Genomic DNA, 16,396 nt, shown 5'->3' on the forward strand with positions numbered 1-16,396 from the left:
TGTGCAGGAGGCTCCTCTTCTGCTTTTCAAAGATGCACTGTTGTATAATTGCGGATCTGTTTGCAGCCATTTTCACGTGAGTGTTGACAAAACAGGATTAGGGAGCTCATTCTGACTAAAATTTCACTGTCCAAAAATGGTTTTGTGCAAAAAAATGTAATAAACATGTTTTGTATAGGCCATATATTTATCCTAACCTGTCAAAGGAAGCATAATAGGTCACCTTTAACGCCTCTTACGACGGTGTTTTAGGGCCATTTAGATAAGAAAAAAAGGAGTACATTTCCATCAAGAAACTCAGAAATTTTGAGTTTTATCTCAGAAAGTTTCTAGAAGAAACTGGGAAATTTCTGAGTTTGGAATTAGAAAATTTGTAAAACAACAAAAACATTAGATTAGTCTGAGATATCTTCATAAAAAAAAACTTGGAAATTTCCAAGTTTCACAAGTCAAAAATTTTAAGAGTTTTGAAAGTTGAAAATTCAGGTCAGCTCCAATTTTTTCTTGAAAATTTCTGAGGTTAATTTCAAAATTTCACAATTTTTTTCTATCTCAAAATTTCTGAGTTATTGCCAGAATTTTAGTCCTTTATCATTATTATTTCTTTTGATCTAAAATGGCCGCTTTACGCCGTCGGACCTACGAGCCGTCATTGCGCTCAAACGCAGATTTCGATGGCGGTCGCCATGACCATCTGGCTCTTGTTCTTGTCTCGGCCCGGGGACTGGTGCTGCCCGGCCTCGTCTCTGGGAGACAGCGGGTCGGACAGGACGCTGCGTTTGAGCGGCGCCGGGCGGAGGCAGGACGTTCCCGGCGGCGTGGACGGCTCCGGGTGTCTGACGGAGGAACGCGAAGACGACGCGGCGCAGCTGCCGGTGCACACTCCGGAGCTGGACCTCTCGCCCCGTTTGGCCCGGTAGGACGCCCGGCGCCGCAGCTCGCTCACCAGCTCGTACTTGATGAAGCAGAAGATGTCCTTGACGCCGCAGCGCTTCTCCGGCTCGGCGGCCAGCAGCCTCTGGAACATGCGCAGGGCGTCGTCGGTGAAGCGGCGCCACTGGGACGGGTAGGTCCCGGCGGGGCAGCCCGCTTTCTGCCAGCGCCGGAACTCCTCGTAGAAGGCGTCGGCCGGCATGGCGGCCTCCCAGGGGAAGTTCCCCGTCAGCATGCAGAACAGCAGCACGCCGAACGCCCACACGTCCATGCTAGTGGTGACCAGGAAGCCCTCGGCGCGGTTGGCCCGGCAGACCTCCGGCGCCGTGTAGGGGATGGTGCCGCTCACCCGCTTCACCCGGCAGCCGACGCGCCGCGTCATGCCGAAATCGGCCAGCTTGATGCGGCGGCACTCGCGGTCGAACAGAAGCACGTTTTCGGGTTTGACGTCCCGATGCACCAGGTTTTTACTGTGCATGAAGTCCAGAGCCAAACCGAGCTGCTGCATGCAGCGCTTCACCATCTCCTCCGGCAGGCCGACCTGCAGGACAGACAGGAAATAAACGTTTCTGACGGTTTCCTCACACACGCTACAGATCACCAAGATATTTTAATATCGGAGAGAAATAACCTCACCAAAAAACAAAAAAAAAAAAACTGTTTTCAAATGAAAAGCTAACCAAGACCTCCTGGCTCAGTTATTCTGTCACCAGAAGACAAACCAGCTTTATTTTGGTAGTTCACTTATCGGCAAGTGAATTTGAATGTTGGCTAAATATTTAGCTTTAGGCTAAATGTTTAGTTTGAGGCTAAATATTTAGTGAATAGCTAAATATATAGATTAAACCTTAATAATTAGCTTCCTTGCTAATTATTTTGTTGGGAACTAAAATTTAGTTGTAGGCTAACTATGTAGCTTGCTAGCTAAATATTTACCTAAAAACTAAATATATTAGGTTGCAACATTAAATATTTAGTTTGAATCTAAATATCTAGCTTAAAACTAAATATTCTGCTATTGTAACAAAACATTCACAACAACAATGAGGCTAAATAATTAGATTGGTAGTTAAATATTTCCACGTCGGACCAGGTTAATTTGGTTCTTTTCTTCCTTTAATGAGTGAAATTCTCATTTGAACATTTTCTATTTTCCTGGGTTATTTTTTGTCTCATATTGACGATTGCTGAGGATTCTGTTCTTAGCGCTCTATTCTGCAGAGAGGTGACAGAGGGAGGAGAAACTAAATGAAGACGAGGTTTGGAAAAGAACATCGACATGCTGATAAAAGAAATACTAAAATCTAAAATTTCTTTGTAAATTTCCCTGCAATCAGTTTTAGCGCCTCTTTAAAGCGCCCTTGAAGTCCCTGCACTTCAGCTGGAGTGAGACTCAAACGGTGAAATCTGGTGCAGAAGGAAATCCGTCCCCAGGAGAGCTTATTAAAACTTCAAACATCATGACCGACTGCAGCACTTCGTTTCGGCCGGGGTGTCCAAACTTTTCTCACGTTGCTCAAAACTGTCGACTCAAAAGTAATTGTGGCTCAAAGAAACTTAACCAAAAAACAAAAACATATCAAGCTAATGAGGGTTGAGTTTTGTAGTTATTTTTTCTTAATGGATATTTATTATTGATCCAATTTATTGTAGGGTCAATTGTAGATAGAAAAAAGGGATAGTAAATTTCTGCCAAAAAACTGAAATCTTTTAGAATTCAGAAATTTTCAAGAAAAAACCTGAAATTTTCATTGTTTCAAAAGTCAAATATTTGAGAGGAAAAAAAACTCAGAAATTTTTAGATTAAACTCAGAAATTTGAAAGAAAAACATTGACATTTCTGAAATCCAAAAGCCAAAAAATCAGAGAGAAAATCCTGGAAATTTCAGTTTCAAAAAAACAACAAACAAAATCTGACATTTCAGAAAGATTCTAGGAAAAACTTGGAAAACTCAAACATTTTTAGATTGAACTAAGAAATTTGAATGAAAAATGGTCAAACATCTGAAACTCTTTGAATTTCCAGCGAGTTTTTTGCTGAAAATGTACTCCTTTATTTTCTCGACAACGGCCCAAATACGCCGCAGTGGATGTTGGAGGTTTGCTGAATTAGTAGAAAGGTTTCTACTTTTCAGTTTCTTTTGGGCTCAATTGAATAAAATTGTTTTCAGTAATAAGAACAGGATTTGAGTCACATTCTTTCAAAATGCTCGCTATATTTAGCCAAGCTTAATAAAAAATAAAAGATGATTTGGGTGCAGAAAATTGGGCTTTTCAGTAAAAGTCTCTGTTTAAATTTGGTTTTACTTTTTGTTAAAGCTCTATTGTAAAAAGACGAATGCTTTCTCAGAAAATTATTTTGGTAATTTAAAATTAAAACTCCATCTGCATCTGGGTCAAATTTATATCATTCTTTTTAATTGTACTTGGGGGTGGGGAGGCCGCACAAAATCAGTACAATGGTCACGAATGGCCCCCGGGCCTCGCTTTGGACACCTCTGAGCCAGGTGAGGCAGGTGGCGACTGGTGGAGAGCGTTGTGCTGGCGCTACCTGCGGCGGTATGATGTCGAAAAGGTCGCCGGCGGGGGCGTACTCCTGCCCGAACACGTAGCTGTCCTCCGTCTCGAACAGAACGTCGAGGACCTTGATGATGAACGGGCTGCAGCTCAGAGAACCCGTCAGGCTGAACTCCCGCAGGAAACTCTTCAGCTTCGTCTTGTTCTTCGTCACAAACTTCAGCGCCATTTTGGTGCCTGAAAAACCAGGAGAAATCGTTTCAGATTGGCCTGTTGGATCCCTGCAGAGGAAACGTTAAATGTTGAATGAGAAATGTTGTGAATAAGCAGCTCCTTACATGAGTTTGTTTTATGTGTCTCTTTAAGAAGCTCCTGCTCTTTCTGAAGCTCCGCCTCCAGGAAGTCACCCTTTAATGTTTTTACCAGCGTTGCTCTGAGCAGCAGCAGCTGGTTGCTAATTGCTGCCGGCTAATTTGGAGGAGCTGAGTGGGGGAGGGCGGAGCTAGGTCCACCCAGGCGTTTTGCACAGCTGAATGGTTCCCATGGAGATTAAAGGATTTCTCAACATGAATGAAAGAATCAATTTTCAGGTATTATTTGACTCCTCCATTATTTGTGTTCATAATTGCAGCAGACGTACTTTAGGTCAGTCGATTTTTATTTATCTTAATTTTACTCATCTGTGTCGTCACATTTGTACGACAGCGTGTTAGGGCCAATGTAGATAGAAAAGAATGGGGGAAAAAATTCTACCAAAAAAAACTCAAAAATATTTAAATTAATCTCAGAAATTTTAAATGTTTAAGTCGAAAATTTACAACTTTTCAAACTCAGAAATTCCAATTTTTTTCTAGAACTTTCCTGAGATCAATGTTTAAAAAAAATCAGAATTCTTTTGGTCGAAATTTACTGCTTATTTTCTATCCACAACCACCCTAATATGGCGTCATACATTTGACTGACACGCCGATGCATTTCATGTTTACTCACTTTCTGTGTTCATGCCACTAATTTAACCACTTAACTGTCACGAAGAAACACAATCTTCTGAGATTATAGTCAGATTATTATTATTTTTTATTTGTGGCACTGATCGTCTCCCATAGAGCAGGTCGTAGGGACTCACCCTGCGTGCGGTGAGCCACCAGGTCCACCTTGCCGTACGTCCCCTTTCCCAGCTCCCGGATGTGTTCGTACTGCTTGGCTACGTCCGCGGCGGACAGCGAGGTGATGGCCAGCGCCTGCATGTCCTCCACTGGCACCGCTCCGCAGTAGCTCGGTTTGGACGTGGGCGACCCCCCGCCGCTGCCCGCTCGCCCCGGCCCGGAGGGGGAGAGAGACAGGCTCGCCTTGACGCTCTGCGGCACGCTGGCGGGAAAGGAAAACACGGTTAGAATCGACGTGTCTCCAACATGGCGGCTCTCGGCTTTCATGCTATCGATTTGGGGCGAGCACCGCCATGAGGAGAACTTTCAGTAAATGCATCAGACTTCCTGCTGCGTCCAGACGACTCTGCTAAGCTTTCAGATACTGCAGGCCTCAGACAGCACTTACTGGCAAGCAGCTACGGAAAAATCAATACGCAGAAAGACGAGCAAATGGCAATAAATCCGGAGCTGACAGCTTCATGCACGCTTACAGGAGCAACAACTACATCTGCATTTACAGTGAGGCCTGTAGAAACAGGAGATACTGAAGCTGGAGGTTAAAGGTCAGAAAAAATAGCGCTCAAACGATTAATCAGATTAATCGTGATTAATTGATTCTTGGAACTGAACTCTATCAGGACTGTTTATGTTGCTGTTATCATAGGGAAAAAAGGGAAGTTAAACAGCACTTATTTTTGTTATTTTTATTTAGGACTGAAACGATTAGTCCAGTTAATCGTGATTAATCCATTTAATTGTGCATATTACAGAAATAATCTTGACTAACTGAACTCTACCAATACGGCTTATGTTTCTGTTCTCATAGAAAAAAAGGTTAAAAATTTGACAGCAATTATTTTTTGTTAAAACTGAAATAATTAATTAGGTTAATCGTGATTAATCGATTACTGAAATATTCTTCACTGGCTGAATTCTTCCAGGATTGTTTATGTTGCTGTTCTCATGGAACAAGATGGATCAACAACAGTCATTTTCATTATTTTTATCTAGGACTGAAACAATTCATCAATATAATTGTGATTAATCGATTACAGAAATAATCTTGATTTGCTGAACCCAGGACTGTTTTGTTGCTGTTCTAATAGAAAAAAGTTGAAAAGTTCACAACAATATTTTTAAATTTCTATTTAGAAACTATTAATCAGTTTATTTGTGATTAATCGGTTGTTGAAATAATTGTCACATTTAGTCTCAATCGTAAACTGGAGTATACATATATGCCTCAAAAGGCCATTTTCTGAAAAAATACAGAACAGTAAATATGCCAGAACTGTACAAAACATATAAACATTTTGCATTTAAGATAAAAACACTTTTCTGTAAATACCTTTTTCCAAGAACCCCCTAAGTGTTAGTTTTGGCTTCACCCGGCTCAGATCTACTAAAGCAATGTTGTTGTTCCATTTTAGGAAATGAAATGTTAATTTTCTTTTTAACAAGGAATTGAATTATTTGTGCATTTGCACCTTTCAATGTATTTCTAATATTCTATGAAAAAGGCTGAAGTGGTTAAATGAAAAATCTGTAGAAGATGCCATTTTTAAATTAGATTAATCAATTAATCATTAGAATAATTGATATATTAATCTGAAATAATCATCAGTTGCTGTTCTAGCAGAACTAAATCAGGAAGCTTCACATGAGATGAGATTGTTTCTGTCTCAGTTACTGTTTGAACAACAGCGCAACTAAAACAAACGACACATCCCACTAATGATCTTACCCACTGTCTCCGTCTCCTTAACTCAGCCTCCCTGCACACCCAATCAGATTTAATCATCCAATCATGCACAGCATGCACACACACACAATACAAATAGGCTCCAAATCAGCACAAGCCATTCTGCTCATGGCCTTTTTCATCCGTCATTCAGAGCTAAAAGCTTCTCTTTTGTTCCTTTTTCTTTCCCTGCAGCCAATTTCACAGCAGCGCTGCTTTAAACCAGGTTCAAAGAAGAGCGCCGAAAATGTGTCTGCCACTCACTGGGCTCCTCTGGTGGAAAACCATGAATTAACGACGCGCTTTGGAGGTGAATGCAGACGGGAGAACATGGATCAGAAAGTTTGGTTCAGGTTTTTGGTAGGAGATAAAGTCGAGTTGGACCGAATCTCCGTTGTTTTGTTATGAAAGGAGGAATCTGGAAACAGGAAGGATTATGGTGTGGTATTAGTGCCAAAATTAAGACTATTGTGCACCCAGTGGCGACTACTTCCTTGTTGCAGGAAGCTATATCCATTCTGAAGCTACTTGCTGATCTGGTTCATGATTAGTGATCATCCAATGTCGGTAACTCAGCGTTAAGAGGAATGTTAGCTTGCATTAGCTTTGAAGAGGCTGGCAGCTAGCATGCTGAGGGTCGTCCATTATCAAATGTAGGCTGGTCTTACTCTTGGATAGGCTAGTGTTAGCATTGAACAGCTTAGGGTTAGCATAGGCTTGGTTGGCTGCTGTCATGCATATAGTTTCTTTCAGTGTTTCTTGGAGCAGCGCCCAAGAGGGAAATGAATGTGATGCAACAGATGTTAAGATTTTTGTCCCAAATCAAACAGAGTCTACCGGACAATCAGGTGGAAAAGTTTTTAACCAAGACAAAATTAATCGCACGACTAATTAAAACAAGCTCAATAATGTCCATGTGAATGATTTACTGTTTTTTTTTTTTTCTACCAAAAACTGGTTGATGTGACAGACCAAGGTGGAATTGTCCTTTAGCCATTTAATGAATTTTGGCACTATTACTGCGCCATAGAAGGATGCTCTGCAAATCACAACCATGAAGTTGATGACATAAGATGGTGTGGATTTTTCATCCTTCGAGTCTTGGCAGCAGTCCAGACCAATCAGTGGTCCTGGTTGGTGATTAAACGTTAAAACCAGACAGACATGAGTTAGCATGCTAACGATTGAGCATGTTAACATGCTAGCATGTTTCCTGTTAGCGCCCACCTTGCGTGGATCAGAGAGCCGAGTGGAGCGCAGGGCCTGCTCTACTGTCCCTCCACTCAGCTCCAGCTCCTAATCACATTACCCCGCTCCGACAAAAACAATCCCGCCTCCTCCGTTTCCCTGGGAAAAACTGGATTAGGATTCCTGAAATGTGATGAGAAGATTGGTCGTCTCAGAAACACAGCACAGAGCCGCGGAGGTGTGCCAGTGGAGCTGGGTTATCTGAGGGATGATTGTGTGGAGGCTTTTGGCAGAGAGCGGGTCGGTCCGGCGTATCGGAGGCGCCATCAAAGGCCCTTTGTGCTTTCACCTCTCACAGGAAGCAGCTGCAGGCTGCAGCACAACTGCAGCGTTTGTGGATAACTGCTGCTTCATCCGAAAGAAAAGGTAGCGATCACACGCTCCACATACAGAAGATCCAGTTTTAATACCTGGAGGTCCGAGTCCGACTCAGTCCGACCCGAATATCTACAAACGTTTTAAATCCGCCCACTGAACTCTGGACTGCTGCTCTCTTAGAACAAGGTGGGAAGCTCAACATTACTTTTATCTAGGGCTGAAACGATTAATCGTGATTAATCGATAATTGAGATAATCCTGACTGATCTCTTCCAGGACTGATGAAGTTGCTGTTCTCATGGAGAAAAGGTGGAAAGTTCAACAACTGTTATTTTCATTATTTCTATTTACGGCTGAAACGATTAATTGGATTAATTGTGATCATTAAAGTAATTGATCATTAAAGTAATTGTCAACTAAATTAGTAATCAATTAATTGCCAACTGGAGCACACAGACTGAAAAACTTCCTTCTTCACAAAATGTAAGCAAAAATGGAGTGGCAACAGATTTTAGAGGTTGTAGGATTTCTCTTTTGTGTTTAGCTAAACACCAAGATCCATTTCTCCTGCTAGCGCTAAGCTAGCACATTTGATTTGGTTGTATTTACCCACAATGCCCTGCGCTGTAGTTCACTTCTTGCTTTTGGAGCGGTCTCCGGTCCACTTGGTGTTTACATATGATTTCAAACCAAACCAGAGTTCACTTCAACCAAACCGAGACCAAAGTTTGGACGACCAGAATTCAATGTTTCTGGTCCAATTAGCATTTAAACCTCCACAATCAAACCAGGACAACCAGAAAGGAGTTGGGTTAAAGCGACAGAACAGGGTTGGTGTTAACGCATCGTAATGTGAGGATGAAATCAGCAGCTACTGATCCATCCCTCTCCTGCCTGTTTCTACAAACACAAAAAGTAAATCGACTGCAGACCCTGGCCACGTTTTTACCCTCTCTGCTAATGGACTAGCCGCTTTGCTCCGGGCCAAACAGCCATTATTAATGAGGACCGATTGCTCAATTAGCTGTCAAAACGCCCAACATGCTTTGCCTCCAGGTCACAGAGAGAAACCCAAAGAGACCGAAGCCGTTTCTCCCACCGACTGCAAACGGAAACCAAACCTTTGGGCTTCTCCTGTTTCTGTCAGGTTGTTTTAACGTCACTCAGACATGAACGGGCTTCCAACAGAACCAGCCCGTTTCAGCCTGTTAGAGCTGAACTGTTTCCAACTAAAACCACAGAGAACGTCACGTCCCCGAGAAAAAGTAAATACAATTCAGTATTTTCTCTCTGAATCAGAATTGCTTCAATTGTTTTTGCCCCATCAGGCAAATCTAGTGTTAAAACTCAATTTGGGGCCGAAAATCAGAGGAAGAAACAGTTACATAAATATTTACATATACTGACAGAAAGTACACCAAGAAGTATTTGGTTATTTAGTTGGATTTTGACAGAATTAGAATTCTGAGATTAAAATGAAAATTCAGTGAAAAACATCAGAATTTTGAGGAAAAAAGTCGGAAAATTTGGAATTCTGAAAAAAAAAAATCAGATTTATTTTTGCTTTCTTAATCCTCTTCCTCATTAAGTTGACATCCTGTGCAGAAACCGGGTTTTCAGTGGGAAACTGATTGTTTCAGTTCTACATGGTGGTTCTGGCGAGCCCATTTATTTTTGTGCGACGCACTAAAGCCACCTGACAGAAACAGATGATGTCTAAAGGTCTTTTTTTGTACCGTTTGTCAACCCCACTGAACGAGAAAACCTCCGTCTGCTGCGCCGCTCTCCGAGCGATCGGCCACAGACTCTCGCTTTGACAAATCGCCTGCTCTGAGCTCGGCCCGGCTCCCATACGGACCCCTGCTGTTCGCGCTCCAGATTCACCTGGCCTCCTGCTGGGAGGACCAATGAGCCAGGAAGGACGCCGGCCAAGGTGAAACGTCCCCAAACTTTGGAGGCGAAGCAGAAACGTCCGCAGTGACACTGGAAGGACAAACTGAGGCGAGTCGGGCTGGACGGGGTTTGGTTCAGTGCTCAGCAGCAACGGCCTACAGATAAAATCACACATTTTTTCATAACATATCCAGTTTTAATCTTTTTTTTCTTGGTTTATTTTATAAAAAGATAAATAAGAATTGACTGAAATAAAACCCAATTTTAAAAAATATTTTCAATCTTCCCTTTTATGAGTTCTATGTATCAACATTTTTCCCTTAATGATAAGAACATATATTCATAATTAAAAATGCAAACAATTGACTTACAATTAATTGTCGATTCATGGTTTATTAGATTAAGATTAATTCCAATAGATGAACTAATAACGTCCATTTAGACCTTCTTGCAGTGATGCAGTTTGGACAGCATCCAGCAGAGGGGGCCGCTCCTTAAGAGGAGCCAGTTGTTACAGAAACAAAGATGGCGGAGGGATACCAGAACAGAAAAGAGAAACGATTCAGAGCCCGGTTAGAGTCATTGTAGATAGAAATTTAAAAAATAAATGAAAATTCCACCAAAAGAAACAGAAAAAACTCAGAATTTTCTTTTTGTTTAAAAAATCAAAAATTTGCTAGACAAAAAAACTATAAAACTTCACAATATGCTCACATAAGCTTGATTTTTGATTTTTTTTTTTTTAGTTTTTGTGTCAGAGTTCTCTTAAAATTACTTCTTCATTCTCCTAAAATAAACAGTTTGTTCTCGTATTATTTCGACTTTATTCTCCTAATACATCAAAATTTTTCTTGATGTATTATGACTTCATAAAACTTGTAGCTTAGTCCTAATATTCTGTCTGTCTGAATAAATATAAGCTGTAAAACAAGATGGCTGTCCTGACATCACTCTGAGCTATGGAAACCAGAGGAATGCCAGATTTTCCAAATATGTAACCTTCAAAAACCAATAAAACACCAACACAGAAGTCATCCAGTTCAATATAAAGTGTGCAAACAAACGATGCACAGACTTGTCCCCCGTCTTAAACTGAGCTTGGTGGCCCACAGTTATCCTTGCACATGTCCACAGCCTTGTTTAATTGGCCAGGTTGCCGTCCCCTCAGTTTGTAATGCAATTAGGAAATGGCATTCAACAGAAACCGGAAAGGTCAACCCGAGACATGGCAGAAAACCTTCTGAGATCCCGTCTCAGGAAGCCGAATCAGTCCCTGCAGAAACACCGGAGAAACGCCGGATCATTAAAACCAGCAGCAAAATTTGCATGAATGTGACCTTCGCAGTGGAGAGGTTTAAAAACGAACATTTAAAATGTAAAAGCGATAACTGCTTCAGGTTTGTGTTCCTGCAATCATAGGAAACATTTTAAACTGAATCCTCTGCTTACTGGCATTTTGTTGCATTAAAAAGACAAACTTTGAAATATTTCATTTGGATTTTATGTGTAGTTTATACTTCTGAAACAGTAAATGAAATTGGTGCTAGAAGGTTGTGGTGTAAATAGAATGGAAGTTAGCGCTTTAGCATTAGCTTCTGCTAAATACGGTGTTGGTATTTAGCTTTAGCATTAGCGGAGCTCAAGTTTATTATTAGTGTTTTAGGGTTAGCGCAGCTAGTCTTTTAGTTAGCGCTACCCACCCCTGATATTTACATTTGTCGGTTTGGTGTCCCACAGGGCTCCGGTCTGGTTACATTGTTACTTTATCTGTTCCCTCTTGGTCCCATATTCTCATCTCTTAGGGATGTTTCCTGCTATGCTGATGACATTCAGTTGTACATTTCTTTTCATTCAGTTGAAATTGGACATTTTATGAATAAAATCTGAATGTAATTAAAAGCTGGATGGTTGGAAGCTTTACCCAAATAAATGAAGAAAACATTAAACAAATCCTTTGGACTTTTGGTTATTCTTTAAGAATATTTCCTACCGTTGCTACGCTGATGATATTCAGTTGAACTTTTTTTCATTCAGTTGATATTGGGCATTTTACTAATGTTTGAATTTAATTAAAGACTTTCTTTATTTAAATTTAGAAAAAAAACTAAAGTACTTACTTTTACACCAGAGAAAATCACCATAACAGATGATTTTCTAAATCTTCTGTTAAAAACCTTCTGAAACTGGTAAATCCAAGGATTTTCACTGTCAAAGTTGCACTTTTCAGATTTTCATTGCTAAAGCATTTAGAAATGCCACATATTTTCATTTAACCTTACAGCAAAGAACTATTTTATATTAAAATACATTAAGTTTTGACCAAATATAGAAAACTTAAACCAAATAATCTCAATAACAGGAAGAAACTTGGGGGGAATCAACCCAACGAGAAAGAAAACAGCTTTTATCCACAGCAACTTCTTAACTTCATGCTTTTTGGAAATGAGGTCATCTTTTACAATCTGATTAGGACTCATGATGAAAGTGCTTTCCATTGATTTGCATCCCACTGCATTTCCTCTGGCACTTTCTATCATCATCAGAGTTTAAAGATTAAAGCTCCCGCTGCAAAAACTTTCCCCTACGGCATCTGATTATGGATGCCAATCATAATAAGTGTCGTCGCCATCATCCTCAGCTAGCTGCAGGACACACTGTTCCCACCGACACCATTATATTCACACAAGCCAGTAACCTCCGCCTGTAGCAGGGAGTCTTCGTCCGAGGAAGATGAGAGGAAGAAATCCAGCGAGGCGCAAACAGAACATGGAGCGCGTCGCTTTGATGCTAAACGCACGGGGGAAATCTGATGCTAATATGAGCTCAGTAAAATGGGGGTGTCGCTAAATGATGCAACGGCGGCATAAGGTGATTAGTTCTGCTGGAAGTGGCTAATGTTGATTCGCTAAGCTGCTCCCTCCTTCACTTTGAAACTGGAACCAGTTACAGTTCCGCTCTGAAACCGTCTCATAGGAGTGGGCATTTCAATTATCGCCATGACGATAAATTAAATGGATGTAACAATTACTGAATAGTGAATAAAAATCATTCTTAACATTTGTGTTTCTTTAAATATTTTGTAATATTGTCTGTGCTAAGCTAATGCTAATGCTGTTTGGGATCCCCTGAATCAAATCTTTATTGGTTTGTTTATCATGAGCAATAATCACATCTGTGGAAATGTGATTTCTGAGACAGACAATTACCTAAAAAAGGAGAAGTAAATATTTCTTATCACCACTTTTACAACAGTCCCACAACATAGCAACAATTCACTAAAAATATCATCTAAAATACAAAAACATGTTCAAGTCCTGTTTAGTTCATAGGATCATCAATCAGTTCAAACTGAGTAACTAACCGCCAGTCAACTCATTTATTGGCATCTAAATTTGTCTTAAGGATTAAATCTTTATGTTTTTGTGTAAATTTTTATACTTTCATGGAAATTAGATAAATATCAGTGCTGTCCTCTGTGGGTTAAACGGTGGTACTGCAGCTGATTTTTCCTATTGGTTCCAATAATCCATGTTTACATCACTCAGTCCCGCATTAGGGTATAAAACAAACCATCTCACCATTTTATTTCTGCATATTTCAGTTTTCAACACTGTTAGCACTGAGCTACCGTTCACAGTTACTGGCTGGGAACGTCACTCTTCCAAAGGTAATCAACGATTGCAGAAATTAATGCTCCAAATCCTGTAATAAATACAGTAATAATGTCAAAATGTCATTATTTTTATTTACTGATCTTGTAATGCCACATAATCTGAAGACGTCTAACTAAATTGACAAAACGGTTGAGATTTGCTTTTAAAAACAGCTAAAATGAAGGAACTTTGTAGAAAATTTCATTTTTAAGTCAAGAAAAGGGGCAACATTTGTTTTCATTCATTATAACTTATTTACATGTTTCCAGGGTTTGTTTATTTCCCTCTGCAAAGTGAATCTGCATTTAAAACAACCAGCGTAAAAAAAAATCCACCCTTTTATTTTCAAGTAATAATCATAAACATTTTAATTATGCATGTTCATTTCTTTGAGTCATTTGGTTTGGAGGGAAACGGTTTGTTTATTCCAGCTGGAGTGGGTCAATTTCCTCTTTAATAGCATGAAAACTCATTTTTGCTGCTATTTGCAGAGTCTGCCTGAAACATTTACCCCAGCTGCATTTAGAGGAGACAATTTCAGAGAATATGTGAGGAGCATGTTTCCGCCAGCAAAACCGCTCATCAGCTGTCGATTCTTACTGGGAAATCATCCTGAAATGTGAATTATTTATGCAGCAACCAGAGGCTGCTTTGAATATGAATTGTTTTGGGCTCTTCAACAAAAAGCAGAAGCAAATAAACACTTCGCTGGTCCCTCTGCCGTGTTTGTGACCCATTAGCAGCCTCCAGGTTTCGCTTTTTGCAGGAATTTTAAAGTCAGATGCTCATTAAGATGCATTAAAAATGAGATTCCACCTGTCTGGTCCATTTTCTGCATCAGCTAACAATAGACATGAGGATTACAGAGCAGAGGGGAAAACAAGTGAGCAGCTGTCCAGGAAAAACGATGCCACCAAAGTCAGATTTTTGCTTTTCAAGTCGTTAAATGTATCAAAATTATGTTTTTTCACCGTTTTATGTCTCTGAATATTGCAACAGATCTGTTTTGGCGTTAACGATTATTTTAGTAATTGATAACTTCATCAATTATTCTGACAATTGATTAATTGCTTAATCGGTTTAAAAAATGGCTCATTTTGCTGAATTTTATTTAATGGCTTGCAGCTTATTGTGTACATTATCCAAAGAAATTAAACAAATAATTAAATTCCTTTTTAAAATAAGAAAACAAGCATTTCAAAAGTTAGTGAAAAGATAAGCCCTTCAGTTAAATTCAACACTGTAGGCCTGAACTGGTTATTATGATTTGAATAATTAATTAATATTTGGGTAGCAAAATGTGTTTAATAGCAGATTTTCTTAATTTGAACCAGGTGAAGGTAAATATATGCAACTTAATGAGTTCTGGGTTGAACTTAGTTACAAACAAAGATGTTTTTTCATATTAAGTCCTAAATATTTACATTTTTTTACAGTTTTGGCTCAATGGCTGCCCTTTTTGGAGTGTCTATGCCAAAGTTAACGATTATTTGACGACTAAATTTAGTTGAAGGTTACTTTAATAATTACAAAGAAGGTTTTTCATGTTAAATGCTAAATATTTGCAGTTTTTGTTCAGTTTTGGTTGAATTGCTGCCCTTTATGTTGTAGTTAAGGATTAATTAATGGTTACTTTAATGGTTTCAAACAAAGAAAGTTTTTCACCTAAATGCTAGTTTTGTACAGCTTTTCTTAATTACTGGGTCTGTAAACTAAAGTTAACGATTATTCGATTTTAGTAAATTAGCTGACTGTTATTTTAATAAAGATTCATCTGAATAATTATTTCAGCCTTAATTTCTTCAAGTTTAATATCTGGATTGTTTTGGAGCTTGCCTTGATTTTCCGTTGGATTAATTTTTCTCTTTTATAAACTGGAAGAAGAAAACCTGGACTGTTTGCTGCACAAAACAGAGTAAATTCGGAATAAAAAAACAACCGTGAGTGGGTCAAAGGTCATTTGGTTTGAACGATGAATTGGAGGATTCGTGGACTGGATTTTCCAGAACCACTTTTTCTGGACCCATTTGGAAGCTCCTCATCGCGTGTTGCTCACCTGCTGGCGACCTGCCTCTCTCCTCCATGGTCCTGCATCTGCTCGGAACCGACTAACCGAATCTTCGCTTTCAAATAGCAAAAATATTTCTCCAGAACAGAGAAGTTGAAGTCCCCGTTTTGTCCGTCAGTTTGACACTTTGCTCGGAGGAATCAAAGCCACATGTGGAGCGTGAGAAGCGGGATGTGGGAGCCGTTAACCGGCCAAGCAGCTGCGGGAGGCTGCGTGTTTATCTCCCGCTCCTCCGGTGGTCCACATGACCCACTTCCACTTCCACACGCAGGAGACGCGGAGAGGAGCCCATTCATTCACGCCGCCGCGGCTCGGATCTCTGAGCAAACCTTCAGGTTGAGCCCGGGTCGTCTGTGGCCGTCGGTCCGCCCCGGTCCGTCCGTTCGTCCAGCGGGGCTCGAGAGGCGGGGAGGCGGGTTCAGATGTTCTGCATCTGCTGGACCTACCAGTCATTGTTCACCGGCTCCACCCTGTGGATCACTACAGGCGCTCACGTGTGCTGGGTCCTAGCGCCGGGACACGGACATCCATCCGACAAGACGTTCAACAATCAGCGGCGAACACAAGTGGTGGGTCAGAGGGGGACATGGACCCGGTAAAAAAGGTGCTCACCCTACTGGCCCCCACAGGGAACTGCGTTAATTAGGCAGAGTCATCTTCTTCAATTAATACATAATATAAAACCCTACGAATAAATATACACTGCTCAAAAAAATAAAGGGAACACTCAAGTAACACATCCTAGATCTGAATGAATGAAATATTCTCATTGAATCTTTTGTTCTGTACAAAGTTGAATGTGCCGACAACAAAATCACACAAAAATCATCAATGGAAATCAAATTTATTAACCAATGGAGGCCTGGATTTGGAGCCA

General features: G+C 40.4%; 1 protein-coding gene across 1 annotated transcript; it reads right to left on the bottom strand.

The window, feature by feature from the left end:
• Positions 1 to 609: 609 nt before the first annotated feature.
• On the bottom strand, positions 610 to 16,102 carry sbk1 (SH3 domain binding kinase 1). Its single transcript, XM_007577988.2, has 4 exons — positions 15,508 to 16,102; positions 4,577 to 4,818; positions 3,485 to 3,687; positions 610 to 1,474 (listed from the first exon to the last, which is right to left on the bottom strand). The coding sequence occupies exons 1-4, from the start codon at positions 15,543 to 15,545 to the stop codon at positions 659 to 661; spliced, it is 1,299 nt and encodes a 432-aa protein (XP_007578050.1). The 5' UTR covers positions 15,546 to 16,102; the 3' UTR covers positions 610 to 658.
• Between the last annotated feature and the right edge of the window lie 294 nt (positions 16,103 to 16,396).

Source organism: Poecilia formosa, unplaced genomic scaffold (assembly GCF_000485575.1).
Source record: "Poecilia formosa unplaced genomic scaffold, Poecilia_formosa-5.1.2 Scaffold463, whole genome shotgun sequence".
Taxonomy (NCBI): Eukaryota; Metazoa; Chordata; class Actinopteri; order Cyprinodontiformes; family Poeciliidae; genus Poecilia; species Poecilia formosa.

Excerpts from the sequence above, each read along its gene's own strand:
- sbk1 (XM_007577988.2), bottom strand. The coding sequence starts at position 15,545 with ATGCAGGACCATGGAGGAGAGAGGCAGGTCGCCAGCAG. Across the intron at positions 3,688-4,576 it reads GGTGGCTCACCGCACGCAGG|GCACCAAAATGGCGCTGAAG; the intron begins GTGAGTCCCTAC and ends CTGGTTTTTCAG. Across the intron at positions 1,475-3,484 it reads TCGACATCATACCGCCGCAG|GTCGGCCTGCCGGAGGAGAT; the intron begins GTAGCGCCAGCA and ends TCTGTCCTGCAG.